General features: G+C 54.7%; 1 protein-coding gene across 1 annotated transcript; it reads left to right on the top strand.

Moving 5' to 3' along the window:
- Nucleotides 1-8,326: 8,326 nt before the first annotated feature.
- On the top strand, nt 8,327-13,520 carry OXTR (oxytocin receptor). The gene is made up of 2 exons (XM_084530522.1): nt 8,327-9,480; nt 12,815-13,520. Exons 1-2 carry the CDS (start codon nt 8,550-8,552, stop codon nt 13,060-13,062), a joined length of 1,179 nt encoding a protein of 392 aa, XP_084386648.1. The 5' UTR covers nt 8,327-8,549; the 3' UTR covers nt 13,063-13,520.
- Nucleotides 13,521-14,132: the final 612 nt, after the last annotated feature.

Genomic DNA, 14,132 nt, shown 5'->3' on the forward strand with positions numbered 1-14,132 from the left:
TCGTGGTCGGGGGCTGCTGGTGAAGTCATGCAGAGAGCGGTAGTAACGTACCTGTGCCGTGAAAAGAACTCAAAGGTTTCCATCAGACGCACTGGGGACTGTCATGCAGCTCTCCCCCGGGTTTTCCTGTTGCCATTCAAGCTCCCGGTTCCCTGTGGTTCGTGGTTTATTGGCCGTGCCTCCTCGCTCGTGCTCTGGAAAGCCTTTGGCAGGAAACTGCAATGCGTTGTGCTGCAGTTTGCACTTAAGTGACAATTAATTAGCCTTGATTATGGGTGACAAATCACAGCTTGGTTTTCTGATTGCTCATTAATTCCTACTTGTGTTTGCTTAGTTTTCATTCATGCCTACTGAGAAACCTTTGGCTGCTGGTTCCTTTGGGGAGGAAGGGGCCAGATTCAGCTGAGGACCACCCTACTGCTGCTGCTGGTGAAAGGGGCCCGATGTAAAGGCCTGATATGTCGAGAAGCATAAGGAATAGTCAGTGTGAAAACATATTTTACTTCATTTCCTTTCAGTTTGCATAGCTGAAAGTTGCTGTACATATACAAGGACCTCTGTTTAGGGTTTTTTAGGAAAATTCTGCCATCTTGCACTCCATCGTGTTGACTTTTAAAGTAATGGCCATGCCAATAATACCCAACTTCAGGAATTACACAAAGAAAAACCCATGTGCAAAACAGAGCGAGGACATCGTGATTACACAGCTTCCCCTGCTACAGGGACCACTGTGGTTGGACCCCCCAAAGGATGCTGTGCTGGGGGTGCTGGCCCTTGGGCTGGTGGCGGGGGCTGTCCATCAGTGTCTGCAGCTCGTTGGAGGTCTCACCACGTAAAGAGTGAGCTCAGAGCCAGCACGAGCACTGACCGAGTGCTCCCCTGGGGCTGCTCTGTGCGTGGTGGCAGGAGGCAATGGGCTTTCCCTGGACACCCACTGCACGGAGCCTGGCAGAGCTTACCGCAGGCAGGACAGCGGGGACAGACAGGCAGGCAGCATCTGCCTTGGAAAACGTTTTCGTCTTTCACACAATAATAAGCTTTATTACCAAACTGAATGGCACAGCAAAGCCCTCCTTGATAGGAGAACAGATATTCTGGAATTTGAATGCCTTGTCCAGGTTAAAAGGGATTTAAAGTAAATCATCACCATTGGCCTTTGGGCAAGCTCAAAGCCAGCCATTTTCTGCTCAAAAGCAAGTCAGTAATCCTGTGGTTTTCCCACTGGTACACGCCTCTGCCCTGCAGCTCGCCGAGCAGAGGAGCTGTCAGCAGCACTCGGCAGGAGAGGACCAGAATTCAGAGATCCCAACAAATTGGTGAATTGGCTCCAAATCAGCCACCTGGAATTAAATAAAGAGGAAGGCAATTTACTAACTTCAGGGAGGAGAATGTAAACACATTACTGCAAATGGGGGATAATTGGTGATGCAGAAAAGTTCATATAAATGTAGCCGGGCTTCATTTTCAGAGCGGAGCCTGCTGCCCTGTGTAATTACCTGACCCCAGTGCTGCCTTCCTAGAGCTGGGGCTGTGTGGCAGTGTGTGAGTGTGAGTGATGGGTGTGTATAAACACACACAGGTACACCCATGTGGACATTTCTAGATGCTTGTGTGCACACCCACATCTGCATATGTATGCTGAGTTTTCTTGAGGACTGCAGTTCCTTTCTTATCAATCAGCAGAGACCTTGTTGCAGTAGCGATGAGCAGCAAGGTTTATTCAGTTTCCTGTATATATATGTGTGTGTGTGTCTGTGTGTGTGCAGGTATATTAATTACATAACTTACATATTAAGTATGCATATATATATATTTCATTTTTGTTGTGATTCCTCTAGCTTTGCCACAACAAGGCAAGATGTTATGCTCAAATACATGAGCACCTTGTTTTTACGGACAGAAGCATTCTCCTGTAGCTGCTTGTGTGCAGGAACTCAGGCCTGCAGTACGGGGCCAATGCTTGCACATCAGGTGTTTGGTGTTACAGCAATGATTCATGCCTATGTGTAGGGAAATATTTAGTTTATATCCAAAGTGCAGGGAGCTGATGCTCAGGAATATGTTTTGTGCTTTCATTTTTCAGGTCCCATAAAGCTTGCTGTTGCTACATTTTTTAATTTATTTTATTATTATTATTTTTTGATTGCTGTTCATCAGCACCTGACATGCTTTGCCCTTTTCCTCTGCTTTATATTGTTTCTGAATTTTGGGCCATGTTTTTCAGATTTCATTTTTTGTTCAGTAATTTGGGATAAGAGAGGACTTGATTTGGTACAGAAATTATTGTCTGAAGCATGTTTATTCTGCACACATGAAAACTAAATCTTCTTGTGGTGATATAAGTACATCCTCACTGTGACAACAGCTCAGGTGGCAAATAGCAAACTGGAAAAATAAAAGAAAACCAGTTGTTCCAGCCAGTTCAGGGCAACTGAAATAAGTAGCATGAAGTTATACAGAAACGTAGTAAAAGAAATAGCCTTTCTGGATCATGGGCCAGTCTGCCTCGTAGGGCCAGAGAGATCCAGAACCTCCTCTAGTTTGAGTAGCTTTAAGCTTGCTGATTTGAATGGAGCACTGATGCTTATCTTGGTGGGGATTTGGGCCCTAGGGCAGGAGCTGGCACCCTTCTGCATTTTTGGCATCAAGTGAAAAACGAGGAGTGCATCTTCAGGGGCTCTGCTGGCAATTCTTACTTGCAGTGCTGCGTTATTAACAGTAATGGTTATTGGTTTAATTGGCAGTGGTACTGCTGTAATGCCAGCAACACTCAGGCTCTCTTTCAAGACGTCTACCAAAGCTGAGCGAGCATTACTTGGGCGTCTGCACTGCCGTAAGCAGCAGGCCACAGGAGCAAAGGCTGACAGCCTTCAAAAAGGAGAGGAGAGGCTTTCTTTGAAGGAAATGGTTTGGCTCCCATGAACCTTACAATGACTTGATGGAAAAGGATGTTAGCACTGAGTTCTCGGAGTGGTTAAGACTCAGTGTTCCTAGATAAACAAAAGGAAGGGAAAAGAAGAAACGCTCTTGATACACTGCATGAACTCATACAAATTCTCTTTTTCTACTGAGAATGCTTTCTAAAGCTTGAGACTGCAACTTTTGTCTGTGTGCAAGCCAGCTTTTCTGGCCTTTTATTTTTTTTTTTTTCCTCCAAGCAATGCTTTGATGATATAGTTTCCAAAACAAAATAACAACTATCAGAACAGCTCTTATGCAGAGCCCTAACAACAGCCAGTTTGTGCGTTAGTGGAGCAGGAATGCTTGAAATGACAGCGGGCTTCAACTGTATTTTTCCATGAGTTTATTTACTATTATCAATCTGGGACTATTATTTTTTTTTTCTTCTTCAGCTAATGAAAAGCAATACCATGTCCTAGAGCATGCTTTAGGCAGTCAGATGATGTCACTGGTGGTATGACACAGTATGTCAAGCTGTCAGCATTTCACTTGCATATTCAAATGTGTAGCGCTGTGCAATGTTGCTGTTAATTACTGAACTCATTAACATAATGGATTTTGAAAAAGTTTTCTGGACCAAATAATTTTGTGCATCACTTGTATTTCCATGTTTCATCTCCAAAGACTTGTTAACCTAGGAGTTCTGGTACATTTTACAATATTTATTCTCAGTATGTATTCCTCTGAAAATCGGTGTAGGAAGTGGAGAGCTGCATAGGAATTTTAAATCACACTTAAAGATTTATTCATGTACACATCTATGAAAGACAGGAAAACGCTCTTCTTTTCTCTGTCCTTAGAATATTTCCCAACCTTATCCAAAGACTGTGACATTCAGCAGCTTTTCTTTTTTTTTTTTTTTTTTATTGAAGCCATGATCTGCCTTTTCCAGAGAGGTGTGTGCGTGGGACTGCACATCTCTGTATTTTTAGGGAATTTACCAAAGTTGGCCTTCTTGCAGACTGAGTGCAGGGGGCAAGGGCAAGGACTGGGAAGAAATTCTAGGATAAAGATAATTTCCCATGCAAGAGCAGCCAGATAACATATCCCAACTTTCTAGCTTGCACTGCCTGCTGTGGGCTGCATCCATACATGAGTTCATGAGTAACTCCATCTGCAAACCGGTGGCCTGGACTTGAAGTTTTGCCAGACCTCTTGTGTCATGGGGACTGTAAAGTTGGGATTCAAGATAGCTATTGGAAAAACATCTATTTCAGATGCAGCAGTAAACCAAATTGAAATTAAATTTAGCTTTGTGTAGCTTTTGCGCTTTTGCTTATTCCAAAGCATGTATTTTTAAAATAAAAATGTTTCCAGCTCTGGGGCATCATAGAAATTTCTAATCTGGAAGGAGCTGGGGGTGACTCAGAAAACCCTTTGATTCTCTCAAGATTCTTTGCCTCAGAATCGTGTTTGTTTGTTTTTTACTTGCTGGGAGGCTGAAGTTGCTGGGAGCTTTGCCTGGATAGGGGCTGGGGAGCCGCGAGGGGCCGTGAGCATCTCCTGCTCTGTACCCGTTGGGGTGCATGGTCCATACTGGTGCTGCTGTCCTGGGCTGCGCCAACAGACCCTGTCAGCAAATCACCTATATGTGCTGGTTTATGCCTCGTACAGACATCTTTATTGGCTCAAATTAGCATTTATAGGCACAATAAAATGAACAGTTATGGCAGCTGGCAGTTGCAGACTGAGTTTATTTGGACTGGACTGAATGGTTTTGAGAACTGGTTCGAGATTTTCCTTTAATGGGAACTGGGAAAAAAAAAAAAAAAAAAAAAAAAAAAAAAAAAAAAGATGATGAGGGAAAAATCAAAAGAAAAAGGAAAAAAAGCCTGTGATTTTCTGCCTGTTGCATCTTTTGTTCCCTGTGCCCCAAGTGCGGCTGCTGCTGAGGGGCACCCTGGCAGCCGTTGCTGCTGAACCCCCCGGAGGTGGAAAGCACAGCCCCAGCCGGGCTGGAAGGGACAGGGACAGGCACAGGGACAGGCACAGGGACAGGGACAGGTGTTCCAGGGTCAGGACAAGCACCCAACACCTGCACAGGGCTTGCAGGGAGGGCTCAAAATCGGGCAGTTTCCCTGCGGGGTGCAGCTGGCTGGGCTTCTCCGTGAGCATGATCTGGTGTCTGGGTAGCTGCTGAAAAGCTCATTTGTTGGCCATGTGAAGGAGCAATTTCTCCTGAAAGCCTTGCCTTCTCCCTGGCACCCACAGTCAGAGCTGGGACTCTTAAAAGCTAATGGCCAGGAGGAGAGCCGTGCATGGGGAACACGACAGAGCCTGTCACAGCCGCAGCGTGCCCAGGCTCCAGCATCTCGGGCAGCATCTCCGTGCACAGCTGTGCCGGCAGCCTCCCCAGCCAGGACAGACCCGACTGAATTCTGGCAGGCAGCGTTTGCACCTTCCCTGTGCTGCCTGGCTCAGGGCTGCAGGGTGCCCCCAGTGCCCCCCAGTGTCCCCCAGTGCCCCCCGTGCTGTGCCAGGAGCAGCCCCGTGGCGGCCCGGAGCTGGCAGCCTGCAGAGGGGCAGGAACCTGCTTTATGGCTACTGAATTCATCCTCAGCCGAAGAGGTTTCATTTCATTTCTGCCCTTTGGTAAATCTTTTCAGTTGAGTAAAACAAACATGTAAGCTGCCAAATTGTAACAGCCAGAAAACAGGGTAATAGATGAGAAAATACACGGGAGAGTCAGACGTTGTATAACTGGCGAGGTGGGTGCCAAAACCCAGTGAATGATTTCTGTCTCTGAGCTGCCCAGGAGAGGAGAAAAACTTTTTTCACGGACGGAGATGCTGTCAGCCCTGGTTTCCTCGGCCAGGGAGCGGGAGCACTTTGGCTCCTCGGCAGCTGGCAAACCACTTGAAGACAAAGCTCTGTGTGAAGCTCGTCCAGCCACAGCGCCGAGCAAAGCGGCTGCTGGGGAGCTGGGGGTGCGTCGGGACAGGAGAGGGCAGCCACGGGTGGTGTGTGGTGTGCTGTGCGCCCTGAGGCAGGCAGCAGCACCTGCACTGCTCACACAATTCATCCCCTCTTTGTAATGGGGAGGGGAAGAACTGCAGCCTCCTTGCACCAGGGAGTGGGATGCTTCCTTCTGCTGCTCCTGACACAGGTCTGGCTCTGAGCTCCTGGCCCCTGGCTCAGCACCACCCATGAGGCAGGGCCAGATCCTGTGCCTCTGAGTGGGGCATGGGCAGAGAGCCTAGGCTGTAGCCAAAAGCGTCATGTGAGACTAATGAAAACCTTCCATGCCTTCACGTTTTGAATCCAAAGTTTCATCCTTGAGGAGCGTGATCCTTCACCTAAGCAGCTCGATAAGCTGCTCCTGCACTTCAAAATCAGACCAGACAGAGCGTTAGAAAAACGCAGCACTGGGATCAGTCTGGCATTGGCAAGGGGACAAACAGAACGAATCCTAGGAGAGCTCTTCCACAGTTTAGCAGTTATGATTCACTGTTGAAATAAAATGTATTCTACAGTTACACACCACTCTTTGAGGCTGTGAACGCTCCTGAGCAATGCAACTGGTGTAAGGCTGTGGTCTGCATTCAGAGCAGTTTGGTGCAGAACCCTAACTCCATGAAGCAATTGGGGTCTGTGTGGCTGTGAACGATGCCTCAGCTGGCAGTGAAGAGGAGCTGGGGCTGCTCTGTCCCAGGGCACTCACCTGAGGTGCGTGGTGCCAGCACGCCAGTGCCAGCCGGGTCCCAAGGCGACCGCAGGCTGCTGCTGGCACAGATGCACCACCTCCGAGTGCCCTGCAGGATGAAGTGAAGCCAGTGGCAAACCTCCCCTTGACTCCACTGCAGCCAGGATTTCACCCAAGGTCACTTCCTCCTACAGAGCTCTCCCGAAAAGGGCAGAACAATGAAAAAAAAAGCATTGCACATGGTGAGCTGTTATCCTCAGCGATTCCCACAGCCGTTTTATTGCCTGGAGGAGGAAGAACGTGAACCCTGGAGGGAAGAACTTGCCAAAGTATTTAACATTTTTACATCTTGCATAGAGCTAAAGGTTCCCAAAAATCTTTAAAAATAACTTCAGGGATGTTTATTCAAGGCCTAAGGCTAGGCTAAGTAGAGTTTGAGATGTGGTTATCAGGGAAAAGCAGCGCAGTGGAACGAGCAGCAGCACGCTCCTTTTGCTTGGGGCTGGGTGGCTGAGGCAGCCGTGCCGGGCGGTGTGGTGCTGAAGCCACCTTTTTGGTGAAAAAGCCTGGGAATGGCTCCGGGGCTGCTGCAGGGCTCGGGAAGGTGCTGCTGAGGCGTGGGGGGGCTCTCCAGGAGTGCCCAGTGCCTGCATCCCTCGTGGGGAAGTGAGTCCAGGGGAAGCCTCCTCCCCTCTCTGAGACGCACAGGCTGAGAGTGGCACGGATGGCAGTGACACCAAACACACCCGCGGTTTTTTTCTGTTGTAGAACTGCTTTGGTATTACTCTAAAACAATCTCTCTGAAAGAAAAAAGCCTTCGGTGGCTGGCGCTGCGCTGCCTGCCCAGGGGCGCGAGTGCGAGCCTCCAGCGGGGGCCCGGAGCAACGGAGACGCGGCGAGAGCAGCGCAGAGAGCCCCTGGGGCGGGGGGGGGGGGGCTCCGAAGGGCAATTTCTGCCGAGCCTCGGGACAATTCGCCGGCACCGGGGCCAGAAGAGCCGCGGGGGGCTCGGCGACAGCCCCGCGCCCCGTGCCCGGCTCCGCTCCCGGCCGGGCGCAGGCACCGGCGGCCGGGGGCGCCCCGCAGCCCTCGGGGGGGGCCCGGCCGGGCCCGGCGCTGCCGCTCCCCCTCGCGGCCGCCGCTCCCAGCGCAGGCGGCGGGGTCCGGAGCCGGCCCCGGACCCGCTCCGCGCCCGCCGCTGCGGCGGGTGGGGTGGGATGGGGACGGGGATGGGGACGGGGACGGGGATGGGGATGGGGATGGGGACGGGGACGGGGACGGGGACAGGGATGGGGATGGGGACGGGAACGGGGACGGGGACGGGGATGGGGATGGGAATGGAATGGGATGGGGATGGGGATGGGGTCGGGAATGGGGACGGGGATGGAGCTTGGGCTGGGGCTGGGGCTGGGGTTGGGGTTGGGGACGGGGATGAGATGGGGATGCTGAGGGGGCCAGGCTGCTCCCCATCCATCCCATCCCATCCCATCCCATCCCATCCCATCCCATCCCATCCCATCCCATCCCATCCCATCCCATCCCATCCCACCCCACCCCACCCCACCTCTCTCCATCCCTCCCCACCCCTCCCATCCCACCCCTCCCACCCCCTCCCCGCCCCCCTCAGCCGGGGTCCCCCTCTCCCCGCGTGGGTGCCGGCAGCGGGACGGGGGCGCGGCTGCTCCCCGCTCCCTGTCTCCGACACCCCCGGCACGCCCCGTGCCGCCGGGGGCAGGGGGCTGCGGGCACGGCGAGGGCCGGGCGGGGCGGGGGGGGTGCCCGGAGCCCCTCCTGCCCCCGCGGCCGGGGGGGGGGCCGGGCGGGAGCGCGGCGCGGGGGCGAGCGCCGGGGAGCGGAGCCGTGCCGGGGCCGCGCCTGCCTGCGGCCGGGAGCGGCTCGCGGGGGCTCCCTGCGCTCGCCGGGCTGGGCTCGGGCCGGGGTGGCCATGGAGAAGTTGTACCTGGCCGGGAGCAGCCTGTGGGCGGCCAACGGGTCGCTGGGGAACGGCAGCGTCCCGGCGGAGAACCAGACGGCGGGCAGGAACGGCACGGCGGACCCGCTGAAGAGGAACGAGGACATGGCCAAGGTGGAGGTGACGGTGCTCTGCCTCATCCTCTTCCTCGCCCTGACCGGCAACCTGTGCGTGCTGCTGGCCATCCACACCACCCGGCAGAAGCACTCCCGCATGTACTTCTTCATGAAGCACCTGAGCATCGCCGACCTGGTCGTGGCCATCTTCCAGGTGCTGCCCCAGCTCATCTGGGACATCACCTTCAGGTTTTACGGACCGGATTTCCTTTGCCGGCTGATCAAGTACTTGCAGGTGGTGGGGATGTTCGCCTCCACCTACATGCTCTTGCTGATGTCCCTGGACCGGTGCTTGGCCATCTGTCAGCCGCTGAGGTCCCTGCACAGGAGGGCGGACCGGGTCTCTGTCCTCCTCACCTGGCTGCTGTGCCTGCTGGTCAGCATCCCTCAGATCCACATATTTTCTCTGAGGGATGTGGGGAATGGAGTTTACGACTGTTGGGCAGACTTCATCCAGCCTTGGGGACCCAAAGCCTATGTCACCTGGATAACCCTCATGGTCTACATCATCCCTGTGCTGATGCTGAGCATCTGCTATGGCTTAATCAGCTTCAAAATCTGGCAGAACGTGAAGCTGAAGACGGCTCACGGGCCCAACGTGGGTCTGAGCTCCAACGCCCGCAGCGGGACGGCGTTTGCCAGGGTGAGCAGCACGAGGCTCATCTCCAAAGCCAAGATCCGGACCGTCAAAATGACCTTCATCATCGTGCTAGCTTTCATCGTCTGCTGGACGCCCTTTTTCTTCGTGCAGATGTGGTCTGTGTGGGACACGAACGCCCCGCAGGAAGGTACGTCCTGCTCCCCCGTGCCGCTCAGTCCAGCGACCGCGGGGACACCCGGCAGCGGGCTGCGGGGGCAGCCAGAAACTCAGCTGGGTCGGGTCTCGGGGGGCTGGGAGGGGGACGGGGAGAAGTTCTGAACATGGAGAAGAAATGGGAGGGGTGGTGGTGGCTGTACCTGGGCGAAGGCTAGCTCAGCCCGCACAAATCCAGGGTGGCTGTGGCTCTGGGGTTCGGGCTGCGTGGCTGGCGGTGGCCGGGGAGGTGTCGCCGCTCCCCGAGGTGGCTGTGAGAGCTCAGCCTCCGAGCTCTGAGTTACCCACACCGGCTGCTCGCTCCTGCTCCACGCGGCAGCTCCCACAGCACAAACTGCTTGTCTCACTGCCCGACTTCTTTTCTTTTGCAGTATCGTTTTGTCCTCGCTGACTTCTTTGCTTTCAACTCTTTTGCCCTTCTTTCACCCTCTTCTCCTGCTTCCATCCTCCCAGGGACTGTGCCGCTGTTATTTTATCTCTGGTTGGAGCACGGTTCCTCCAGAACCCCCCTGATTTATGAGCAAAGGCTTTTCCTAAAGGATGTGGTGTCACTGAATTGCCATTTTTTATACTTGGAGCTGGCTGCTCCTGTCGTCACTAAGGTTGCAAGCAGAGTAAAATATATGACCCTCCTTGGGTTTGTGTGCTTGTAGCTGAGCGAGTCTGTGCTGCCTCTGCACGGAGGTGTCCCCGCACCTGAGGGAAGGGCTTACAAGAAAAACTCTGCACAGCTTTGTGAGCTAGGAAAAAGGACAAAAAAGTGTACTGGGGGACAACTCTTCCTTGGACAAAGTGCCCCAAACTCATCAGAAGCGCGGAGCCTGGGGATGCCACAGGCTGAGGGGGAGCCGCAGCTCCCTGCTGTCTGCCCCGCAGCCCTGCCACAGCAGGGGCTTTGCGGCTGGGTCGCACCACGTACTCCTGTCGTGTCGTGTTGTTAGCCAGTGTCAGTTACACACTCGTTAACCGGTGTCAGTTACACACCTCCAGTGCAAAACCTGGTGTCCCCAGCAGCCCGTGCACATCTGTGCTCCCAGCAGCCAGAGCAGCTCTCCTGCCTGGCTCCAGCTCTCCTCGCTTTGCCTTTCTTCCCTCTCTCTGTCCCTTCCATTCCAGGTGGAGACATAAGCACAGCTCAGCTTTTTAAGCCCTCCTAGGTGCTCCAGGCAGCTATCTTTTTTTTTTTTTTTTTTTTTTTTTTAACCTGATTTAGGCTAGTCAAAACTTTTAGGCTAATCAAAATTTTCAGAAGCTGGATGAATTGTGTCTCTCCCTCTGGCTGTATTTCCAGCCTGCAGTCTCATCAGAAAGCCAAAGCTCTGCCGCTGCCAGTTCCCTCAGTGGGGCTGCGCAGGGCAGTTGGGTTTGTAGCTGGCACTGCTACAGGTCGCAGCCATGCCTGCCTGTTAGTCAGACTTGCCCTTGCCTACACTGTCGAACGGGCAGTGCCACCCTTTCTGTTGCTTTGCTTTGCTGGGCGAGGAGGGCTGCAGCCCACAGCACCCCAGGGTGCCCTCCCCAGGCCCTCCGTCCTCCTGCGGGCTGCCCCAGGGGCACGAGAGGGGCTGCAGAGCCCGCGCTCTTTGCAGAAGCAGCAGGTTGCCCTGCAGCCCAGATTTTTTTTTTTTTTCTTTTTTCACCAAAGCTTGGGCTGCCCTGGCTGGGCAGAATCACAGGACGCTGGCGCAGAGGTGTGCCAGCAGCAGGAGGTGAGTTCAGCTGCTCCTCGTGCTGCAGGATCTACAGGCGGTGTGGGTGCTGTGCTGGACAAGGCGAGGGGCAGCAAGCTCACCGGCCAGCAGCAGGGCTCTGCCACCTCTGGCTTGCTAAGAAAATTTTTAGAATCCTCCACATGGGATGTCACAAAGACTATACCTGGCGAGGGGAGCTGTTTTTACCTGCTGCTGTGGTGTGAGCAGTGTGTGGGACCAGGGCCTGCTCTGAGGGGCTGGGGGTGCCAGCACAGTGCCCCAAAATCAGACGTCCCCACGTCAGCAGGGGCAAGCAGCTCTTGAGCCACTCCTGGGGCAGCTCCCGTGATGCTCACCATGCACAGAGAGCCCCACGAGGCTCAATTTATGTGCCTCGGAGACAGGAGAGCTGAGTCAGCAACAGATGGATGATTGCTTTTTTTTTAAGTGACTTGCTGTGATGTGTCTCAGGTCTCGCACCTGGGATTTTGAAGCAATTCCCCATGGCTCTCTTTTCGCATATACTTGAAATTAAAAGCAATTGGACCAGACATCACTTGAGCAGGAATTATGCACAAGCGGGTTAAAGGTGCATTTGGAAGCCAGCACTCACTATTTGTGCTTCTCTTCTGGTTTCAGAGGTGCAAGTGGATTTTTGCAGAGGCAGACAGGCAGCGAGCACAGCCAGACCCCAGCAGCGCCCGCACTGCTCGCGCCTGCTGGCAGCACACGAGGAGGGCAGAAGCCGGGCTGGGGCGCGGGGCTGGCGCAGGGCACACCACCCCTATGGGGCTCAGCACCTGGGGCCAGCGTGGCCACCAGGCTGTGGGGCCAGCAGCCCTGCTCTGACGGGTCGGTGCCGGTCTGAGCTCTCGGCCATGGGTGGGAAACCCGGGGGCTTTGTGCTGTGCCTGGCACCACGCTGCCACCATCGCCACCCCGACAGCCGGGTGTGCAGCCAGGAGCCGTTGCCAGGCTCCCAGATTTCATTACTGAAATGGAAACGGCCATCATTTCCCATGGCACAGCTTCGTACGTGGAAATTAATTCGGGGAGAGGGGGCAAGGAAAATGTCTCTGCTCTCAGGGGCTGGGACAGTGCTGTGCAGAGGCGTGGATGTGGCTGGGCTGGTGGCCTCCGTCCCTGCAGCTGCGTTTTGGTGGTGGGGACACCTGGGAGTGGTGCTCCTGGCAGCCCCATCAGGGGCACCCTGGGGATGTTGGGGAGGGTGGCAGAGACCCCACCGGCTCTTTATCCTGGGCCCTGCTCTCTGCCATGCCCCCCAGGAGGGCACTGCAAGCGCTGACTGCAGCAGGAGGAGCAGCGCTGCCTCTTTGCGACGTGTTGCGGGGTTAACATCCCAGAACCAGCAGCCTGGGAGCCGAGCAGGGCAAACACAGCTCCTCCGGGAAAACCCTGAGCAGGAATTCCTTAAACACGGACTCGCTGCCTGCTGTTCATGTATCCCACCTCATCTTTACCAGTGTGGTTGCTGTGGTGTTTCTGCAGCAGGGCCGTGTGTCCTGGTGCGGGGCAGGCACCGCTATGCTGTGCCTGGTGCCCTCCCGGGGGCTCTCCCTGCCCCACAGCACCCTGATGGCTCTTTCTGCCTTGCAGCCTCTCCCTTCATCATCGCCATGCTCCTGGCCAGCCTCAACAGCTGCTGCAACCCGTGGATCTACATGCTGTACACGGGGCACCTCTTCCACGACCTGATGCGGCGCTTCCTCTGCTGCTCCACGCGCTACCTGAAGTCGCGGCCGGCGTGCGACCTGAGCGTCAGCAAGAAGAGCAACTCCTCCTCCTTCGTCCTCAGCTGCAAGAGCACGAGCCAGAGGAGCTTCACGCAGCCCCCCGCGACGTGAGGCACCGCCGGCCTGGTCCTGCTTCTCCGCCGTGCTGAGCGCCTTCAGCACGCCCCTGTAAAAAGCTGTGATTGGGACCAGAGAGGGGATTTCCGTGTAAATAGGTGTACATAGGGTCTGCGCGAGGGTGAGCATGTACAGTGTTTGTTATTTAACCGGGGCAGGAGCCAGTGGAAGACTTCTGTGCTCGGGATTTCGGTGGTGCGTGGCGCTGAGCAGCACGAACCCGGTTCCGTGTCCATTTGCCGCTGAGGCGGGTGGCTTTCCAAACTCACGAGGGGCAGGTTTTGTCCTGAGCAATCGCCAGAGCTGGGCTCACCCCGACTGAAGGGAGCCCCCTCCCCGCTCCCCTGTGCTGGGCAGGTGGCACGGCCGGGATGGAGCGGGGAGCGTGGGGCTGCGGGGTTCTGTGGGGTGGGATGGGGTGCCATGGGGTGCCATGGGGTGGGATGGGGTGCCATGGGGTGCCATGGGGTGGGATGGGGTGCCATGGGGTGCCATGGGGACCCTCGGGCTGGGGCCGGGTGTCCTTGTGCCCACAGCTGTGCCCGGGAATGCCACCAGCAGGGCTGTGCACGTCGGGCAGTGGGAGCGAGGGAAGCAGACACGACTGTAGGATCAGGGGATGTGTGCAATAATACATTTGCTGAACGCGCTCAAAGCTTCTAAAGGGCTGGCACTGGGGATTGCATCTGGGCTCCGTGGGATTGAAAAACTCCCGCAGAGTCCCCTGAGGCCGAGCTTTTGCTTTGGGTTTACTGTAGATAGCAGTTAGTCTTTTACACCAATGCAATCTTGCTTTGTAATGCACGAGGACATGCTTATGGCATGGATTTTTATTGCAAAGAAATACCTGTAAATAAAATTTTCTGACTGTGTCTTGATGGAAAGAGGGAGGGGAAGTGCAGAAGCATGGCAATACTGAAAAAACGAAGGGAACTGTCGGGATGCTACGCTTTAAACACAAGACCTGATTACGCTCAGGATAAGGATGCTTTTGTTTATAGAGCACTGCACCAAGCACTTAAGATGTGTACACCACTTTGTACGTCGCATGGAGTTAGCTGTGG

Source organism: Aythya ferina (assembly GCF_964211825.1).
Source record: "Aythya ferina genome assembly, chromosome: 10".
Classification (NCBI taxonomy): Eukaryota; Metazoa; Chordata; class Aves; order Anseriformes; family Anatidae; genus Aythya; species Aythya ferina.

What these genes read in the sequence shown, in the direction of transcription:
- OXTR (XM_084530522.1), top strand. Translation starts at nt 8,550, where the DNA reads ATGGAGAAGTTGTACCTGGCCGGGAGCAGCCTGTGGGCGGCCAACGGG. An exon ending in CACGAACGCCCCGCAGGAAG is followed by an intron (nt 9,481 to 12,814) that starts GTACGTCCTGCT and finishes TCTGCCTTGCAG; the next exon opens with CCTCTCCCTTCATCATCGCC.